At 39.7% G+C, this 17206-nt stretch overlaps 1 protein-coding gene across 1 annotated transcript in view; it reads left to right on the top strand.

Moving 5' to 3' along the window:
• The first annotated feature begins 705 nt into the window (after positions 1-705).
• The window catches only part of LOC107709799 (ras-specific guanine nucleotide-releasing factor 1-like), a 29530-nt gene continuing 13029 nt past the window's right edge, over positions 706-17206 (top strand). Inside the window, exons 1-2 of the mRNA XM_016514420.1 lie at positions 706-1318; positions 15849-15955. Of these exons, the coding sequence (XP_016369906.1) occupies positions 1043-1318; positions 15849-15955 (383 nt within the window). The 5' untranslated portion in view covers positions 706-1042. The remainder of the gene's footprint in view (positions 1319-15848; positions 15956-17206) is intronic.

Consider the following 17206-nt stretch of genomic DNA (forward strand, 5'->3'; position numbering starts at 1 on the left):
TACATGTAACTAGTTAGTCCCCAACACTGGTTATAGTTTCAACAAGTTCTAGTGCTTGCTTCTGATTAGTCAGTACAGCGGCGGTGGTAATGTAAAACGCCTGTTAGCAATACATCGTTATTTGTTGAGTAGGAGGCCTAACGGGTTTTTTAAATGACTTTTAATTGCAAAATCTGGTCCTAAATATTTTTATTGTGTAGGGTTTTATATTAAAAACAATACGGCACTCAAAATAGGCTACTTTATTGTGAATGTATGGCTAAGAATTTTCCTGCAGTGCCTAATGAAAATCATAACAGTGACTATATTATCGCAATTTAGCACAGCCTCTCCTAACATTAATTTTCGTAGCATTATTTCTTCCCTTTAAAATTTCTGCGATTTTAAATAGGCTATAGCCTATTATGCGCCTCTATAGCATTGAAACGCACCGTTTATGGTTTATGTGCCACTTCAGATGCAGATTAGCTATGTGTTACGTTTAGTGTAACTGGTAACAAATTTAAATGCAATATACAGGTTCAAGAGGGTTTTTCCTCGCATGAAGCAATCTGTCATCATCTGTGCAACAGATCTAAAATGATTCTAAAATGAACTCAAGTGACTGCAAAAGTACGTTCGTCTCCCTGTCCGAGGTTCTGAACGCTGGTCACGTGACGCCACTGCCTCATTCAGCAGTGAGCGCGCGCACTGGTTATAGAGAATTTCACGGGAGAACGCGACAAACCATCACTCGCATACACTGTAGCCTAATTCTCCCCGCTCACTGCGTCACAGAAGAGGTAATGGGAGGCATTTCGGTGTCTTTTTCCAAAGCCTGAACGCATTCGACTACATTACGATGGTACAGTTTGGCATTCTTCGTTTTTCTCTGCGCTTCTTCCCTACTTCATGCCAAGGCGGTGATTGCAGTGGATGGGCAGAACGTGCCAGGCTTCGTTTCTAATCCAGAAAGTGCCCGTCTGCTCGGGGATCTGGCGCTAAGAAGATGTAAGGACCGAAACAAGCCTTTTCCCCCCAAACCAGCATCTTCTTCACAAAAATGCAGAAGGGAATTCGACTTAATGATGGTCATGTCACCTACCTGGGTCTTTTGGCAAAGAAAGATGGCACGAGGCGAGGCTGCTTAAGCAAAAAGAGCTCCGACAACACAAAATGGCACACCAAGTGGTTTGCTCTGTTGCAAAATATGCTTTTTTATTTTGAGAGCGAGTCCAGTTCGCGACCCTCGGGATTATACCTGTTGGAGGGATGTGTGTGTGACAGGTCGCCCTCACCCAAACCTTCCCTGTCAGCCAAGGAGTGCTTAGAAAAACAGGTACGAAACAAACGGAACGACAACTTTGCTTCATACTTCTGTAATGCTGATGCAGAGCCTTAGAATAGAGTTACTTTTGGGGTAAAGCAACTAAAAACGGGCATTCTGTTTCAAGCCAGCAGCGACTGGGGTTTGTTTTATGCGTAAAGATGATGAGCATGCGCTCGTCCAGACAACCAACAATTTTACCATCAGGCATCTGCTGCTTTGCTCAGTGCTCGGAGATTTTTGCACCTGATATTCCGTGTGTTTGTTTAATAGGGTTTATCTGTCATGTCTACTTTTTTTTCCTTGGAAATGAGCATCTTTTTTTCTGCGAGATGACATTACTGTGTTTAAAACCATTGGATAGGTTACATGATATACGTATACTTATTCATAGATAGATTCCTTGTGGTTACATAAATTAGAAATTAATTAAAAATATTAGCTATATGTTTATGTTCTTTGCCATTAAAGTATAGTTCATCCAAACAATCAAAATGCTGTCATGTACTCAACCTCATGTTGTTTCAAACCTGTATGACTTTATCGTCTGTGGAACTCAAAAAAACAGCTTCAGTCACCATTCACTATCATTTAATGAAACAAGATGTAATGAAAGCGAATGGAGACTCATGCTGCAAGTCCCCTATACATTACGCCAAGCATCTCCCTTTTTCTATCACAGAATATATAACAACATGAAGGAGAAGGAATGAAATAATTATTTCAGTAGCCTACTACAGCGGTTTATGCAGAAACTTGTTTGTCAGTCTCACGCTAACGGCAGTCAACAGTTTGCCGATTTAAGTTAAGTGTCTTTCATCGTTTGATATCCGTTTAGCTTTCCAGGAAAAAGGATGTTATGTATCAACGTTTCTTCTCTGAGACATTTAAGTTTCGACTGTTCCGCTCTCTGCCTAACACAAGAGAGAAAATGACGCTAGAGAAGCACTTTATAAACCTCAGAGTCGCCATCATGCGGAAAACTGGCGTAGAATCGCAGTCTGTTTGACGTATTGATTTAATTCCCGCGCTGATATTAATAGCATCCTACCTTGGCAACTGCTTCTTCACAACGTGTTTAATAACAAATCGTTCCCAAAAGTGAACTTTATGTTCACAAGACACTGTTTGGGCGTCTGAAAAGGTGCTGTGCAGCATTTAATGTTCTTTATTCGAGTTATTGTGATCCAACACAGAGATGCTGCTGATTAGGCTAAACCTTGTGACTCCTTCAAAGATGTCATATTATCCTTTTTAAGTAGTTTGTCTATTTATTGTTACTGAAACATAGTTATAATAATGTTATGTGGTTTGTGCCAACCTTGTTTGAGTTCAGAGTGAATATGAATTATTATTTTGACCAGAAAATAGCTTTATGCTCCTATAAAAACGTGTAGATGACCTAGCCTAAATTAAAGGTGCACTCAGTTTTGTTTTGTTTGTTTTTTTTACTTCTTAAAATGTGTTAGATATAATAAAACGAGTTTCTGACTAATATGATTAAAAGGTTATTTGTCATCACTTATATAAGAAAAGCTGCTTTATTGTACATGGATCGGATGGTCTTCTAATGGAGGCCACCATGTTGAGATCACATGACCAACAGTGTCATGCAATAGAATGCAACAGAGCCCAACCACTTTTTTTTCTGGATAGGGATTTTAAAAAAAGTATTTGTTAAAAGCCTTAAACCTGACCAGCCAGCTCACAAAAAAACAGAATTTGAAGCAAAAGTCAGACAAACGTACAAAACTGTGAACTTAAAGGGTTAGGCCTAGTTCACCCAAAAATGAAAATTCTGTCATTAATTATTTTCTGTTTTCGTTCAGATCAAATCACAACAACGTAAGAAACAGATCCGGCGTGGCGCAGCTGACACAGAACAGCATACGTTGTTTGGGTTATGCGGAGGAGACGAATTGTTGAATAAAGTCTGTATTTGTTTTTCTTTTGCGCACAAAAAGTATTCTCGTAGCTTCGTATAGTTGCGGTTGAACCACTGATGTCACATGGATTATTTTACAGATCTCCTTGCTACGTTTCTGGACTTGGGAACATTTCAGTTGCGTTGCTGTTAATGCAGGGTCAGACAGCTCTCAGCTTCCATCAAAAATATCTTAATTTGTGTTCCGAAGATGAACGAAGGTCTTACGGGTTTGAAACGACATGAGGATGAGTAATTAATGACAGAATTTTCATTTTTGGGTGAACTATCCTTTTAATGGCTTTAATGAGGGAAGGAAGTAGGCTACAATCCCATGAAGCATTGCAAGTTACATATATGAAAACAATAGATAAATATAAAACAACTGATTTAAAGATGTTGTTAAATATTACAAATTATATTACAAGTCATTTGAGAGTGTCAAGAGAAGACTCAATTATTTCCTGCTTGTTGTGATTCTCTGATTGGTCAGTTTTTTTTTGTTTGTTTTTTGCGTAATCATAGGTAATGTAGTTATATGTGATGTGGGCTAATAGCTTCAACAAAAATAATCAACAGCCTCGTAACTCACAGTCAATCTGTCTTCAAAGTTATCATTAAATCAGTTCCCCAATGGAGAAAATTAATGTGTTGTTTTGCTTCAGGAACACAACTGTTGAACTCAATTGGACCTGGTTACTAATAATAACAATAATAGTACTGTATTAATATTAATCATTTTATTTTTTAAAACACTTTTGTGTTTATAAACTATAAACATGTAAGTTCATGGTGACAAGAATGTCCGTGATCCACTAGACAGTCCAAAAAGAATCAGTACGAGTGGAAAAATAAAATGTCCACTCAAATGTCCATGTTGAAGTGATGACCCACAGCTACACAGAGTGAGGACAAACGGCAGGACGTCAAGTGGTGGCCATGGCCAGCACAACACCAAAATGTCTCAGTCTAAGACAGCAGCACTGCATTATAGAGGGAGAGACATACTGCGCACCAACACGAACCCCTAACAACGCACAAAATTTGTTGGGATGGAGTCCAAGAATGTGGATTTTATAGATGCGTGCATGAAATAAATGATAATTATTGACAAAAAGGAGCAAAAACACTGTGAACCTATTGGTGTCAGTATAAAATCCAGTAAAATGTAAACAAAAACTTACTGAGGGCACCTTTAATTTTCAGCAGCAACCACTTAATCACTGCAACTACATGGCAATCTAAAGTGAACAGTGGTTAGGACGGTTTATCACGTGATCCTGAAAGAAAATATCAGAAATGCCGCATCAGTTCTTCTTTTGACTACTAGCCAGTGATGGAAACTGACATAGCTGAAGATGTTACACCTTGGCTGTGTCTTCAGCCTGCAGTGCTCATTTCTGTGTGTAAGGACCGCAATTCAACAAAAGTCTAAGACCTTCCTGTGAACAGCTGTCCCTGTGCTGACAAAGCAGGATGCGGCATGGAGTTTGATGCTGTGCATGTCTGTCATCCTCTAAAGAACAGAGCATAGTTAGAGCAACGTTACCTAACAATCAACGACTCAGTGTTTGACAGAGTCATGCACACTTCATCCTTTATATTAGGTATGCACACTGTAACCTCATTCAGTGTATCTCATTTGCATAAATAATTTTACACTGGCAAGCTTTGGGTTTTCACCGAAAAGGAAATAATGTAAGATGCCTGATTTACTGCTAATACTTGCCTTGAGCAGAGCAGCCAATATAGATGCTTTCATCGGTCTTCCACTTAGACTTATTTATATATTTAATGGAGCATATAGCGAATTACATAGTAATGTCTATTGCAATTCATGAGTCTTGAGTAAGCACACTTCTTTTTTTCATGTGATTTCGATGATTTCATTAACTTCATAATTTAAAAAAATGTCAGTGTCTTAAAGGGAAAGCGTTACCCAAAAATAAAGACTTTAATCTTTTTTTTAATAAAATCTATTGTCTAAATCTATGTCATTGATCTTATTGTGAGTGATTTTTTTTAGTCCTGCCCTACATTTCTTTCCTTTTTTGATAATCTTTTTCACTCAGATATATGTCATAATACAGAATGTGTCATAATACAAAACACTCAATTATCATTTGAACAAGGGGCTTTTTTTTTTTGTTTATTGTACTTTAGTCTTTGGAGCTGCAATTGTCAAATAAAGAGCTGTACTTTTTTATTTCAAGAAAAAAGATCCATGGTAATGGATTAAAGCATGTTAAATCCCCACATCCCTAAATTTTTTTCCTGTTTATTCCAGATCCTTCATTAGATCTTATCTAAAGTCTGTGGACCTAATGAGGTTCTTGTAACCTCTTATGATCTTAATATAGTGTTTGTTCCATATTCATATTTAGCATTATACAGTTCTTCTCTTTCTCCAGGTGTGCCAACTCACAGAAACAGGAGCGAAAAAGTGGGACACTCTATTTAATCTAGAGTTTGGTGCTACACAGGTGTATATTTACTTCCTTTTTTAGGAAAAAAAATCTGCCCAATTCAGTGTGAGATGCACAATTTGCAGACCGGTCCCCACATCCATTTTAATTTCTAATCAAATTTAGTTTTTTTTTTGTTTGTTTGTTTTTTGGAACACTGCAGTGTTCCTAGATGTTATTCACTAATCTAAAAAAGCACTTATTCAGCACAAAGGTGCTTTTGGGCAATATGCGTATTGGTGTATTCAACACAAATTTGTGTTTTATTGAAAACCATCCCGCTACCTTTCCTTTCATTGTCATTGTATTTACATACCAATCACTCTGCTCTACCATTCATTTATTGGACCTACTTTAATATATCTGCATTTTAGCCCATGGTTCCTATGGCAACTCCTATTTGCATGAGAAAAAGAGTGGTTGGAGGGATGGTGTGTGTGTGTATGTGTTGCGGGAGCATGCAGCAGTGCATTGCGCCTCCTTCATTAATGCTAACGCTGTTTGGGCTAAATTTGTTCTGTTCAGTACCTCTGAGGGGTCAGGGCTCATTTATAGCAAAACACTCATCTCTCTTTTGGGAACAGCTGCATTTTTGCAGCTCAACAGAATGAGCCTGTGCATGTAGATTTACTGATGCTTGCTATTTTGGTCTGCTTGCAGATTGCACTTGTGTTAGTGCTCAAGACTGACATAATAAAATTGGTCCTTTACAGAGGTGTGGGAACATGAAGAACGATGCAAAAAATAGAGCATACATCTTGCTAAGGGTGTGCATTATGGATTTGACTTGTAACAGTCATGGTGGTACACTTTTATTCCTTTACAGGCCATTTCCTTTCCCAAAACCATGGTTCACTTCATTTAGCAAAGGCTGATGTGACAGGTAACAGGTTGCAGAATAGGGATATATGGGTGTCTGATGAAAGAATGTGAAAGGACCTGTCTGAACTCATTCATTATACAGCAACTTTCATAATGTGTTATTTACAGTTCCTTTGTTTTGTTTGACTGTGCTTAAAGATAAGAGCAATCGTTTTTTAATGTCATATACATTATTTGAAGCAACTTATGCTCCATTATCTGATTTTGTAATAGTTGCAGTTTTCTAATTTGTAGGCTTGAAGCACATTTGGTTTGATTTATCTTGTAATTAATGGGTTTTGTGAACATTTTATGCAAACATTTTTTTAATTGTTCTTCATATTGCGACTTTAAAACACTTGATTGATCACACATTGATATTCATTGTGTGTGTGAGTGCATGTGTATATACGCTAAAAAAACAGTCAGTTAGGTGTGTGAATATACATGACTCAGCTGTAAGTTGAAAGAATGAAGGCAGTTTTGGTTTAGCAGAGTCTTGACCTTGCTCATAGAAAGGAAAAGGTCAAAGAACCAACATACTTCAACCGTGAGAATTTCAACAATATGACATATGTCTAAAAGATCAGCATGACAGGATGAACGTATGTGGGCAATTTAAAAGGCTTTAAAGCAAATAATTACCATGTTTTTTTTCCATGCATCAGTTTTTTAATAAGCATATAATTTTTCCAAGACATCAACTGGGCAGCGTTGATGAAAAACAGTCCTGGAATGGGCACTGGATGCTTAAAGATTGTGAAGATGGGAATTTATTAAGGTTTGTTGGTTTGCAGATTTGTTTTTGGTTCAGATCTGTGAATTAGACTTAGTTATTATTCAACAAGTTATTGCATTAGAGTTATTGAAGTATACAGTACTGCGCTTCATAAAATATCTACAGTCAAAACAAGGTCCCAGTCTGTAAACATCTTGATAATGGGTTCTAAGTGATTTCATGTCAACCACAGACTTTTAGACTTCATTCCAATTATTCACTGCATGGTGCAGGAAACTGGTATATCAATTAGATCAATCCCTAAATGCACCTGAGATCAACAACAATTGACTGTTTGTTAAGCCCCGCCCACTTTAGTTACTCTTGCTCTCAGTCAAGCTTTATAGAACGTTACACATGAATGAATTTGAGAACTGTGAATATATATAATTATATACACACACACACACACACACATTTACTTAAAGGTAAATAAAATAAATAGAAAAAAATTCTATGTATATATATATATATATATATACACACACACACACACACTACCAGTTTTTGAACAGTAAGATTTTTAATGTTTTTAAAGTCTCTTCTGCTCACCAAGCCTGCATTTATTTGATCCAAAGTACAGCAAAAACAAAAAGAATTTGAAATATTTTTACTATTTAAAATAACTGTTTTCTATTTGAATATATTTTAAAATGTAATTTATTCCTGTGATTTCAAAGCTGAATTTTTAGCATCACTACTCCAGGTATGATCCTTGAGAAATCATTCTAATATTCTGATTTCCTGCTCAAAAAACATTTATTATTATTATGTTGAAAACAGCTGAGTAGATTTTTTCAGGTTTCTTCAATGAAAAGAAAGTTCGGAAGAACAACATTTATCTGAAATAAAAATCTTTTGTAACATTATAAATGTCTTTATCATCACTTTTGATCAATTTAAAGCATCCTTGCTAAATAAAAATAGTAATTTCTATAATTTCTTTCCCAAAGAAAAAAATGAAAAAATTTACTCAACTGTTTTAAATATTGATAATAATAATAATTTAAAAAATGTTTCTTGAACAGCAAATCAGCATATTAGAATGATTTCTGAAAGATCATGTAACACTAAAGACTGGTGTAATGATGCTGAAAATTTAGCTTTGATCACAGGAATAAACTACATTTCACGACTTCACGCTTACATATAATTAGCTGAAGTATGGTAATGCATATTTGCCGTGCTGTCCGGGGAAGAGCTCCGAGCTCGGGAATGGCCCGAACCTAGATTACCCCCCAAAAAGCAATTGAGCAAAGGACAGCCGCCAGACTAAGAACCCCCCCCCCAAATAAGCACTGAGAACTGGCGGGGGCTGATGTTTGAGAAGTCGCCTGGTTGGCAGTCCAGGAGAGCCTACGTACTCGAGCGACTTATGCGTTGGAAGGGTAGGCCCTACCGGCTGCTGGTATTGGACTACGTGTTTTGGGGCACCCGGTCGGGAGGCCTCGAACCGATGTTCAACGGGAACAGCTCACAGCGTTGGAACAGGTGAGCCCTACCGGCCGATGGGGGAGGAGCAGCATGATTGTATAGCCCAGAGTTCAGCTCCAACCCTAATTAAAACTCACCTGCCTGTAGCTTCCTAGTAACCGTTCAGACCTTGATTAGCTTGTTCAGGTGTGTTTGATTAGGGTTGAAGCAAAAAGGACCTCCAGGACCGACGTTCGCCAACCCTGGTATAGCCCTACCAGGAGCCCTAACAGCTCGCGGTGTCGGCGTACGTGCCCTACTGGCTGACAAGCCCCTGCTAATCAGTGGGCAGAGGGCAAAATGGCTGACCGAGAGGGCCCATAAAGACTCCGACTGGAGATCAAGACTCAGGACGACGGACGTGTGGGTCCTCTCGGTTTGGCAAGGTAAAAAGGCTTTGGGCAGACCGGCAAGGAGGACTCTCACGACATCCGATGGGAGATCAAGTCTCACGGCATCAGATGGATAAGTCTCGCTTGCGGGTGGCAAGTATACAAGCCCAACCGGGCGTACTCTCGCCGACATCTGACGGGAGATCGAGAATCACTGCATCAGACGGGTAAGCCTCGCCGGGCGGGGAGAGAGAAAAGGAAACCCCGACTGGGAGCACATAATACGGGAATATTAATTCTGAATAGTGATGTACTGGAGTTGGGAATGGGTCCGCCTCTGGAGCCAGCGTCCTGAATTTCTGAAACAGAAAGCGAGACAGAGAGTCAGCAATTTGGTTTTCTGAACCTGGAAAGTGTTTGGCAATTATTATAAATTGGTTGCATGCTGCGATCCATATTAAGCGTCTAAGGAGAGGCGTGAGGGCGGTAGAATGAAAACGGCCTTTATTAATACACTGAACAGCTGCTTCATGTAGCAGTGCACTAAGATACTTTTAGAAGCCCATTCATTCCCCCACAGGAAGGCTGCTACCACGAGGGGGTAGAGCTCAAAAAAAGCTGAAGACTGAGGTGAGCCCTGCAGCTGGGGGGGCCATGGAGACACAAACCAACGTCCTTGGTAAAAACCTCCGAAGCCAATTGAGGGAGCTGCGTCTGTAAATAGTTGGATGTCAACTGGAGATGAAACAAGGTTGTTGTAGAAAAGGGAAAGGCCATTCCATTATTTAAGGAAGATTATCCATAACTTAAGTTCGTCGTGGCATGCGTGAGATAAGGGAATGAGGTGCTCGAGCACGTGGACCGAAGACGCGAGTGAGAGAAGATGTGAGATGAAAGAGCGGCCTTGGGGAATGATGCGCATTGCGAAGTTTAAGTGCCCGAGCAGAGAAAGGAGTTCGCGTTTAGAACAGCTTGGGCTGGTGAGGAGGGTAGAGGAGATGAGGATTATTCTATCGATCTTCTCCGTGGGCAGGTAGAGCTGAAATTTAGCTGAGTCTAAGTTGATGCCGAGGAACTCGATGAATGTAGATATAAATACCCATGGTATTTTCCTGAGTGATGGGAGGTGAAATGACCAGAAAGTCGTCTAGGAGGTGAATAAGGTGGGGAATTGCGTAATTATTGGACAAGATCCAGCAAAGGGCTTCTGATAACATATCAAAAATTTTGGGGCTGCTTTTGCATCCAAAGGTTAAACGGACAGCGAAATAGAATTTCCTGAGCCATCGTATCCCGAACAAATGCCATGAGTCCGGATGAATAGGCATCACTTTGAAGGCAGAAGTGATGTCTATTTTTGCGAGCCAGGCTCCTTGACCCGCAGTTTTAATCAATTCGACTGCCTGATCTATGTCGTGGTACTTGAGAGAAAATTCGTCAAGAGGGACCAAGCTGTTAATGCTTGGGACCGTGGAATTATGTGGTGATGACAGATCAATTATTAGGTGTTTCTTACCTGAAAATTTCCTAGTAGCCACTCCGATGGGGCTGACGCGAAACGTTTCGTAGTGGGGTTTATCGAAAGGGCCAATCATAAAGCCTGACTTGACTTCTTTTTTGATTAGGTTGTCTACGACGTCGGACTCTGCGTGGGCGGATTGGAGATTATTGCAGATTAAATTTTGGGAAAGTGCGCATTCGACGCTGGGGTTAAAACTGTGTCTGAGGCCAGACAGAAGTTAATTAGTGAATTTTTTGTCTGGGTGGTGAGCGAGTTCGATGGTCAGGCGAGAAATATTCACGGGAGTCAATAGGTAATTTTTTGATTTTTTTATTCACAGCTTTGTACACTGGGCAAACGATGCGGGCGTGAGCTCCGCGGCAGAATCTGCAGATGTGAAGGTAGCGGCAGTGCTGTCTGATGCATCTCCCGCTGTTGAACGAGATGCATGACTGCCTGTTATCTGCTGCTGATGGGGCTGTTTGCTCGGGACCCGAGTTTGCAGTAGTTGCGGATCTTGGGACGTAGCTGGTGGATTTCACAGAGGAAGTATCAGGGCATGAGGGTATAGAGGGGTTGATTTGTGGGCAAGTCATGGTGGAGTGAGCGACTGACCTACAAACCGCACAAGAAATGTTCCTGCAGTCTAAAAATTCCCGGCTGTGGAGATCTGGATCGAGTGTGCCCCAGTAAGGGCACTGGTTCCATTGGGCGACTCGTACTGCACATTTTGCAGAAAAAAAGCTTGTGGTACATGTAAAAATGCCCCCCTCCGTAGGACAACATGAGCTCGGCTATGATTGACAAATAATCATTGAGTTTGCGTCGCCTGTGGGGGAAGGCTGAACAGATGATCTCGGTGAACTGACTAAATGCAATGGTGAACTCAGAAAAAGAAAGTAGTCATGATGAAAAAGGATTTGGGTTTTTTAAAGTGACTGAGAAATCCCTGCAGTCTATTTGACGGTTTGAGTCGGAAGTGGGCAGGAGGGAAAGAAGAGAGATCGACGTCCGCACCTGCTAATATCTGCGCTCGGATGTTGTGAGCCACTTGGGGAGGTTCAGAGACGACGGCGTTTGATGGGGCGGGCATTGGTGTAGCAGTGAAGAGCGAATATTGTGATTTCGCTTGGAGGAGAGAGTTGAAGGGGACTGGGGGCGGGGCTGTGTTTGACAGTGAGTGCGGCCAAGCGCTTGCTTGGGCCGCGGGCCCCGAGCTGGAAGGGGCGGGCGGCGGAGCTGTGTGTGACGGCCAATGCGGCCAAGCGCTTGCTTGGGCTGCGGGCCCCGAACTGGAGGTGGCAGGCGGCAGGACTGTGTATGACAGCCAGTGTGGCCAAGCGCTTGCTTGGGCCGTGGGCCCCGAGCTGGAAGGGGCAGGCGGCGGGGCTGTGTGTGACGGCCAGTGCGGCCAAGCGCTTGCTTGGGCTGCGAGGTCTGAGCTGAAAGTAGCGTGCAGTGAGACTGTGATTGGCGGCGGAGGCGGCCAAGTGCTTGCTTGAGCTACGGGCCCCGGCGTTGTTGAAGTAGAAGCCGCGATGCGAGGCTGAACTGCGGCCAGTGTCACATGCACCCTTGCGGCGGCGGGATCCGGGGCGCGGCCCAGGCTTGCTGATGGCCTGACGCCGCGGCTTGATAATCGTAGAGAGCTGGGCCTTGCGCAGGAGGAAGACGGTGGAGTCCGGCGAGGCGTATCTGGAGGTTTGCCTTGTCTTTTGCCCTTCTTTGGGGTTGGGGTGGACTCGGGAGAGAGGTTAGTTAGATGCAGATTTGTGTACAAGTCATATAATTCTGCTTTGTTTAACTTGCGTGAAGGCTGGACGTCGGATTTGGTCAGCGCTTGCCTCAGACTTGACACAGTCCACTTTCCTATTGGCGGAATCGTTGGCCTGGCCAAGCAATAGGAGGACGCCGGGGAGTCGACTGGGGTTCTCGCCGGAGGTGGCGAGGGTAGTTCGATGGATAGAGGTAAGTCAGCTGTATTTATGCCATGGTGTTGATTAACTTGAGTGCGCTCCACCTGTGTTAATTAGGCTAAGTATCTGATGCGCTCCTCCCGAACCTTGTTAATAAAACATAATTTTAAAATATATTCAAATAGAAAGCAGTTATTTTAAAGGAGTCATCGGATGCTCATTTTCCACAAGCTGATATGATTCTTTAGGGTCCTATTGAAAACTCTATAACATACTTTGGTTAAAATTTCTCAATGGTAGTGTAAAACCCTTTTCAAAAACTGCTCTGTTCACAGTGACCTGTTTTGGTGCATGTCCCTTTAAATGCTAATGAACTCTGCTCACCCCACCCCTCTCTTCTGTGGGGTGACGAGCCGTTCTCATGAGACTGTAAACTTTAGCCGCATTTAGCCGAGGAACTTGCTAATTAGCACATTATTAGGAAAGCTGATTTGCAAAGATTCATAAAAAACTTATACTCACTTCTTCTGTAGGTGAAGCTGGATCACGAACAGTGTTGGGTGTAATTAATTAGTAATTAGTTACTGTAATTTAATTATGTTTCCCTTGAAAAAGTAAAGTAAGGGATTACTTTTATTTTTTCTGTAATTTAATTACAATAACTTCTTATGTAATTGAACTTAATACTGTGTATAGACTGTAGATCATACATATACAATACAATAGTGGATTTAACATAAAAAATTTTAAGTTTATCCTTAAAATGCATGCTTTTATGTACCCTTCTCACTTTTAATACTTTGGTGAGTTAGTAAGAATATTGGTAACACTTTAGTGTCCAATTCTCACTATTAACTAGTTGGTTATTAGCATGGATATTACTGGGATATTGGTTGTTTATTATTACTTAAAAAGCACATATTAATGTCTTATTCTGCAAGACCTTTTTCTAAATCCTTAATCCTACCCAATTCTTAAACTTAACAACTACTTTACTAAGTATTAATAAGCAGCAATTAGGAGTATATTGAGGCAAAAGTCAAGTTAAGTTAATAGTAAAGTTAGTAAATATTGAGAATTGAACTCTAATCTAAAGTGTGACTAGAAAAATTAACGAGAGTCAATCTGAAAATGGAATGACAATCCCTGTGTCATTCCATTTTATTACACGTAACTTAATTTCTGAACGTATTTGTTTTTTTATTTTATTTGTATGTATGGATTACTTGGGTTGTTACCGACATCTGGTGAAAATTTCAACAGCACCTTTAGAAATATATTTACTGGGAAAAATGGTGACGTGTTCAATACTTATTTTACCCGCTGTATATATATTCTATTTATTTTATTTACCTTTAAGTAAATTTGTGCTTTTTAGTGTTATTCATGTTCATTTTACAGTATGTTTGACTAATTTTTATAAAATTCTGTTTAAAACTATCCAAATAAAGCCAGGTTTTGTCTTCTGTGGCAGACAGCAACAGTTGTAAAGTTGATCAGTAAAGTTGTTACGGTGAAGCTTTGTGGAGGTTTTGTTGTTCATGGCACTGTAGAAGAAAACTGGATGACACTGACAAATACAATTTAGTGTTTTATACAGTATGATCTCTGAAATCTGATATACTGTATTTATATAGCTTAGCTTAAATGGTTACTTGAAGTCAGTTCAGATCTTACATGTTATTTTGTGACTTGGGTTTTTAAACAGATCCACTAGACAGGGTGGGCAAACTTGGCCCTTCCAGGCCACTTTCCTTCAGAGTTTAGCTCCAACCCTAATCAAACACACCTGAACTAGCTAATCATTGTCTTCAAGACTACTAGAAGGCTACAGGCAGGTGAGTTTTATCAGGGTTGGATCAAATCTCTGCAGGAAAGTGGCCAGGAAGGGCCAAGTTTGCCCATCACTGCACTAGACCCTCTAGAATTTTTCACATTTTATGATTGTGTGGAAAAATCTGCAGAAATCTGAAGAATTGATTGAAGTATGGTCAAATGTGTTGAAACAACACTTTGAGAAGCTTTAAGTCTCTTATTTGAATAATAAGTTCTTTCAGTACTGTTCGCAAAATATGTTATATAGCGATCTGTGCGTTTGCACCCTTTCTGCTTTCAGTGGGTCTCCACTGCATGAGACAAATGACTGTGATGTAATTTAGCAGCGCTAAGGCGTCTTGAAGGTCTGACGTGCAGCAGAAATGGAGGTTGTTGGGGATTCAGTGCTAAGGCCTGGCTTTCTGAAATGGAGAGAAACGGGTAGCACAAACAGAGCCATAGCCACTAGTGCACAGAGGAGTTGCTAGGTAACAGGTAGCATACAGTTATGTAATGCGCCACGCTCCCAGTTTACATGTTTTATGGTATTCCTCTGGAGAACTGGAGCTATCTCAGGCACATCGAAGTTTCCCTTAGCACATCCACTCAGACCCAGCAGATCCGTGTTCTCTGAACTCTTCATGCACTCTCAGTCATCAGTCCGAAAAATCAGGGAGGTGGAAGCACGCGGTTCCTTATTTCTGGTGTTCTTGGTGAGGTTATGCATGGAATACTGTGTCTTGTAGCATATGCAAAGGGTTTTCCTGTTCATATTTTATGTTGTACCAATCTGAGATGCTGGGCTGCTGATCTTTTTACTGGAAGATTCATTAAAATGACACATTCAAAAATGCTGTACATTGCACAGAGACTTGTTGCTATTTATACATGATTTTTATTCATTTGTGCCAATTATCATCTGTTTTTTGGACAATTCAGCCCAAATGCCCAAATGTAGTTCAAATTCACAGGTCCTCTCAGTGAATTTGAGAGACCTTCTAGTGTTTTTTTTGTGTTTTTTTACCTCTATTAAGGGATAATATACAATTAGCTGTCATTATCACATATAAAATATACAATTTTAAATAAATGCTGTTTTTTTTTTCAATATCCAAAAATCCTGAATAAAAATGTATCACGGTTTCAATAAAAATGTTAAGCATTTTTAACATTGATAATGAAAAATATTTCTTGAGCACCAAATCAGCATATTAGAATGACTTCTGGAATGAAGAATGAAGACTGGAGTAATGATGCTGAAAAGCTTTGCCATCACAGGAATAAATTACATTTTAAAATATATTAAATTAGAAATATATTTACACACTATCTTTTGTTTTCTTTTGTTTTCTTTTTTTTATTTATTGGTGATTAAGATAAACTCTGACTGGCTCATATTTCATCCACAAGTGTAGTAAATTAGATTCTTGGTGTAGCATTGTAGTTAACATGCATTTTTATTCTGTCTGTTTTACAGTATTATTTCACAGTCATCTTCAACCATGAGAATCAGAAGGCTCTGGAGCTTCGTACAGAAGATGTTAAGGACTGCGATGAATGGGTGGCAGCAATATCACATGCCAGGTAAGTAAACAATTCAGTGAAATTTGAAAAGATCACATATACTGTTGTCTACTTCAGTGGACAGGAAGGAAAAGGGATTAAATTGCCATGTTTGTTGCTACTGTAGCCTGTTTTGGTTATGCATATGCTCTGTTTTTTGCAAAAATATAAATTTGTGTGCATTTACACCAAATTCCTGTAAGTTCAGTCCTTATTCCTATGTATTTTTTCCCCACTAAGGATGACTTGATTTAGACAAGAACTTGCCTGTAGAGAAAAGAAGACTGTCTTCTCATAATGGCAGGATTCTCTGCTTAAGTTTATGCTCCATTCACACAGCTTAAATGTGAAGGGGGAAAATAAATAAAGAGGAGAATATTTCGCGAAGTGGACAGATTCCATGTCTCATTATCTATAATTAGCCTGAAGCTTGTTTAAGCAGTCTTGGATGTTGCAGAGGTTCTGTTGGGAATATTGTTTGTTTTTAGTAATGAACTTCGAATTTGAATTCTCTGTTGGGCACTAACAAACAAAGCACAACATGTTGTGCCTTTAATAACAAAGAGCCGTAATGCAGTCAAGGACAAATGTGCATTTTGATATGTTTTCATTCTGTTCACGTTCATGTGAGTGTTAAGGCATGAAGGGTTAACCTTGTTTATATACAATATACGGTTTCAGAAATATATCCAGTTGTTTTATAAGGTGAAAGAATTGTGCATTTTTGCACAGAAATTAAAAATGAAACATAATCAGATTAAATAATGTTTTTTACTTGTTGGTTTATTACTGTGATTAGTAGTTAAAAAAGGTTTTTTATTTTTTATTTTTTATTTTTTTTGCCTTGTTGTATGAATTGACACGACCATGTCAGGATTTTCTTTGAACCAAGACTTTCTGAGTTATGAGAATCATAGTGGAAGCAAATAATAGCATATTGCATTTGCATAATAGGATGTAATTTCGATTGTCAATTTAGTTTGTAAACATTAAAGGGGTCATATGATGCGATTAAAATTTTTCCTTTCTCTTTGGAGTGTTACAAGCTCTTGGTGCATAAAGAAGATCTCTAAAGTTGCAAAGACTAAAGTCTCAAATCCAAAGAGATATTATTTATAAAAGTTGAGTCAACCACGCCCTCCTAAAACGGCTCATTCTAACACGTCCCCACATGTCTACGTCACGATGTGCGAAGATTTGCATAACACCGCCCAAATGTGCACGCAAAGAAAGAAAGCGTGGTTTCAGGAACAGCAGTAGTGTTGATGCAGC

Source organism: Sinocyclocheilus rhinocerous, unplaced genomic scaffold (assembly GCF_001515625.1).
Source record: "Sinocyclocheilus rhinocerous isolate Xijiao unplaced genomic scaffold, SAMN03320098_v1.1 scaffold1258, whole genome shotgun sequence".
Taxonomy (NCBI): Eukaryota; Metazoa; Chordata; class Actinopteri; order Cypriniformes; family Cyprinidae; genus Sinocyclocheilus; species Sinocyclocheilus rhinocerous.